This window comes from Cibotium barometz, chromosome 43, assembly GCF_041138505.1.
Source record: "Cibotium barometz isolate CiBa-2024 chromosome 43, ASM4113850v1, whole genome shotgun sequence".
NCBI lineage: Eukaryota > Viridiplantae > Streptophyta > Polypodiopsida > Cyatheales > Cibotiaceae > Cibotium > Cibotium barometz.
This window is the reverse complement of record NC_141088.1, coordinates 10,765,963-10,769,509: the sequence shown is the minus strand read 5'-3', so window position 1 is coordinate 10,769,509 and position 3,547 is coordinate 10,765,963. Positions and strand designations below refer to the sequence as shown.

The window sequence follows — 3,547 nt, the reverse complement described above, 5'->3', positions numbered from 1 at the left end:
ATTTTATATTTATTATATAAGTATTATTTTTTATTTATGTTAATTATAAGAATAGAGTATTTAAAAAATATTTTTAAATAATTATTTACCTTTATTGAATGTAATAATAGAATATATTGCATTTAAAAAAAAGTAGTAACTATTTTTTAAATATTTGATCAAATCTTAGTTTGAATTACTCAAATAATGAATATTTTAAGAACCAAAATTTAAGATTTACAAGCAAGAAATAATTTTCTCATTTGATTTTTCACTTCCTGAATTAAGATATATTATTTACATAATAAAAAACATTCATAGTTCACAAATAAAAAGTTTCACTCCTAAAGAAGGCAATCACATGATTTAAAAAAGTAAAAAAGAAGAGTCACATGTTACAGTATATATAGCCCAAACTGCTAGATAATCTGAGATACACATGGAAAACTTGCTTTACATTGATGAAAAGAAGCCATGTTCTTCTCTCAAGAAGCTAAGGCAGCCTACTCAACCTGAGCATACCAGATACCCTCAATCTTCACATCCTTGGGGGCCTTGGATCCAAGATCAGTATCAGAGGGTTGCACACTCTCGAAGACACCACCAACTTCACCGGTCTCAGTATTGCTCCTGGCCACACTAAAAGTGATCTTCCCTGTGAGGGCAGAGGTATCCTTGATGTTCTCCTTGGCCAGCTCTTCCTCATCTCCGGCGCCTCCGGCAGGGATGGCGACAGCATTGTCATAACCCTGAGATCCACCTCTGCCCTTGGGGTCCAAGAAGGAGGAGCCCCTGTATGAGGGCACAAGGAACTGACCAGAGAATGCATCAGGCTTGCCTGTGGCAACAAGCTCCTTGACTGTGAACAAGAAGGGAACTCTCTCGCCGCCTGGGAGCTGTACAGTCACAGCGGCATAGTCAATCCCATCCTTCTCCTCAAACTTGAGAGACCCATCAGAGCCCACTTCTAGAGGACCCTCGATTTCGTCAAGGGTATAAGTGAGCCTTGTCATGAGCTTGGTGGATTGAAAATCAGTTGGCCCGCCTTTGAACGGAGACTCGGCTTTCACCTTGAAGGATGTGGGCTCCAAGCACAGCTTCTTAAGCTGATACTTGCCAGGCTTGAAGGCAAAAGAGTCAGCCCCACCCTTTATCACCGGGCACTGGTTAGCGATGCCGGTACCTTTCACCTCCAAGTAGGTAAGCTCCTGTAGCTCATCGTAGGACAGCCTCTTTGGAGGACCCTCCGCATTGGCACCCTGATCCATCAAGAAGAGGGCAGAACAGCCAGCCAGTCAGGTAATTAGCCCTAATCTAACCTTCGATAATTGAAACGCATCTCGCACGATTGTAGACCACTTACAGAGACAATGAGGGCCGAGGTCATCAAGCTCACGGCGGCAAGCTTGCCCGCCTCGCTGCATTTGGAGGCCAGGTCCCTCAGATCATCCTGAATAGAGCAGGAGACCTTGGCTGCAGAGCAGGGCTTGAGGCCGAAGGAGGCAGCCACAGAGGCGGGCTTGAGAGCAGCAGGCAGAGAACCCTTCTCGAGCGCAGGCTGGACGAAGGAAGGGGCCAATCGCGATGTCAGAGAAGCAGCCATGATTGCTACCGTCTGGGCTTAGAAGAGAGCTTTGAGGATCCAAAGAAGGGTGTGTGTGATTAGAAATAATATATTGCTTGGCTGATTTGCTCGCGCTCTTGTCCACGCTTTGCTTGGTGGCCCCAAAGAGATAAGGGGATAAGGAAAGTCTTTTTCCCCCCCTTAGCCTTCTCCCATTGGCCCAATTTTTCCTCCCATCCACATTCTCCACCATCCCATATGGGCCTACCCTCCCTAGGTGAAAAATCATTCGTGTAACTCCACCACATTATGCATGATGCTACCTAGATACCCATAGGGACTCACATGGTGCCATTTCACTATAAGAACATCAATGCCCTCTCCAATTGACAAAATCACCCATGATGAACAGTCTTAATAAACCAATGCCTCAATTGAGCCCACTTACATGATCCATATCATTTGGCATGTTAACTAAATCCCCCCAAAAAAATCATAAACCCTGTTGGTTAATGGTGGAACTCTCACTAGCATTGCTACTTCTCACACCTTACCCATGAAGGTGCAGCATCAGAAGACAAGCACCAAGTTAGAGAGATGATACACCTAATTTTTTTTTATCATTGGATTCTTCTAAGGATCCTATTGGCGAAGTCTTATTCCCTACTTGTTAATGGTGGAACTCTCACTAGCATTCCTACTTCTACACCTTACCCACCATGAAGGTGTAACATCACACCTTACCCACGAAGGTATAGCAACATAAGAAAGGCACCAAGTTTGAGAGATGATACACCTAATTTTTATTATCATTTGATTCTTCTAAGGATTATATTGGCTGAAGGACCCTGCTATGTAGAGAGGGAAATGTTGACCAGCAAGGTCTAAGCATACTAATGACACTTAACCCAAAGATTAACAAAGTATTAAGGATTAATAAAGAGATTAAGGGGTTAAACAAGAGATTAAAAACTCATGGATTTGAAGCATAAACTGATCATTATAATAATGGTTCTTTTATAGGTTAACCCCCCTTTTACAAAGGTGTAGGTAGCCGTAGGCTCCCACCACATATGCCAAATGTCAACATGATGCCAAGTGTCCCTAATAAGTGTGACTGTGCCACACATCATTGCTTATATAAGACCCTTTTAAGAGTGTTTCCACACAAAGAACTTACACACACTAGCCATTGTTCACACACACGGGAACCGCTTTATTTAAAGCCTAAATATAGTGCTAGTTTACACAACCACCTAGCACTTGTTTATTCCCATATTAATCACTATTAATATTTAGCATTCCCCTCCAAAGTGAAAATGTGGCTAAAGAGCCTAATTATCATTGACTAGATTTTCTTTTTCTTTTGTTGCTACTTCTTGTCGTCGCACGAAGGTAGTGCAGAGTCTTCATCAGCTTTTAGCTTTGCAAGCCTCTTTTGGCACTCTTTGATGTAGTGCCTTGGTTTGTGGCCATAGTGACACTTCCCTTTATTTTTCTTGGTATGATGAGTCCACCTTGCCTTTCTCCTTAGAGACGTGGGCTTGGTCTTCTCTGTTTACATCACCGCTAGATTTGTTCTCCCTTGCCTGTGCTCCTCATGGTGAAGTAATCCAATTAGCTCCTTAAAGGATATAGGATTGCCTCCTCCTCTTGTAGAGAGATTTAGAGAAGTATGGAAACTATGATATGACTCAGGTAAGGAGTTAAGAATGGTGATAACCAGTTTTTTGTTATCAACATCTACCTCATCTATATTCAACAGGCTATTCTTTTAGGTCTGTTACCCTGGTGAGGTGATCTGCGGTGGAATCACCCTTGTTTATGGTCAAGTTGTCTAGCTCCTACATCAGGTACATGACTTGTGCTCATTTTACAAGGCTAGAACATGGTCTCAAGGACCACCCAAGCATAACCTTGTAGAATCGGATGTGAGGAACAATGGATCGCTTGACTGAGAGAGAAATCATGGTCATTGCTTTAGCATCATAGGCATTCCACCAT

The 3,547-nt window shown here is 42.6% G+C and overlaps 1 protein-coding gene across 1 annotated transcript; it reads right to left on the bottom strand.

Moving 5' to 3' along the window:
• Positions 1–328: 328 nt before the first annotated feature.
• On the bottom strand, positions 329–1,653 carry LOC147613511 (oxygen-evolving enhancer protein 1, chloroplastic-like). The gene is made up of 2 exons (XM_086781480.1): positions 1,343–1,653; positions 329–1,238 (listed from the first exon to the last, which is right to left on the bottom strand). The coding sequence occupies exons 1-2, from the start codon at positions 1,580–1,582 to the stop codon at positions 483–485; spliced, it is 996 nt and encodes a 331-aa protein (XP_086637606.1). The 5' UTR covers positions 1,583–1,653; the 3' UTR covers positions 329–482.
• Between the last annotated feature and the right edge of the window lie 1,894 nt (positions 1,654–3,547).

Bases quoted from the DNA above. Each gene is read 5' to 3' on its own strand.
- LOC147613511 (XM_086781480.1), bottom strand. From the start codon at position 1,582: ATGGCTGCTTCTCTGACATCGCGATTGGCCCCTTCCTTCGTCCAGCCT. The intron at 1,239-1,342 runs GTAAGTGGTCTA...TTGATGGATCAG, and splicing joins CCTCGGCCCTCATTGTCTCT to GGTGCCAATGCGGAGGGTCC.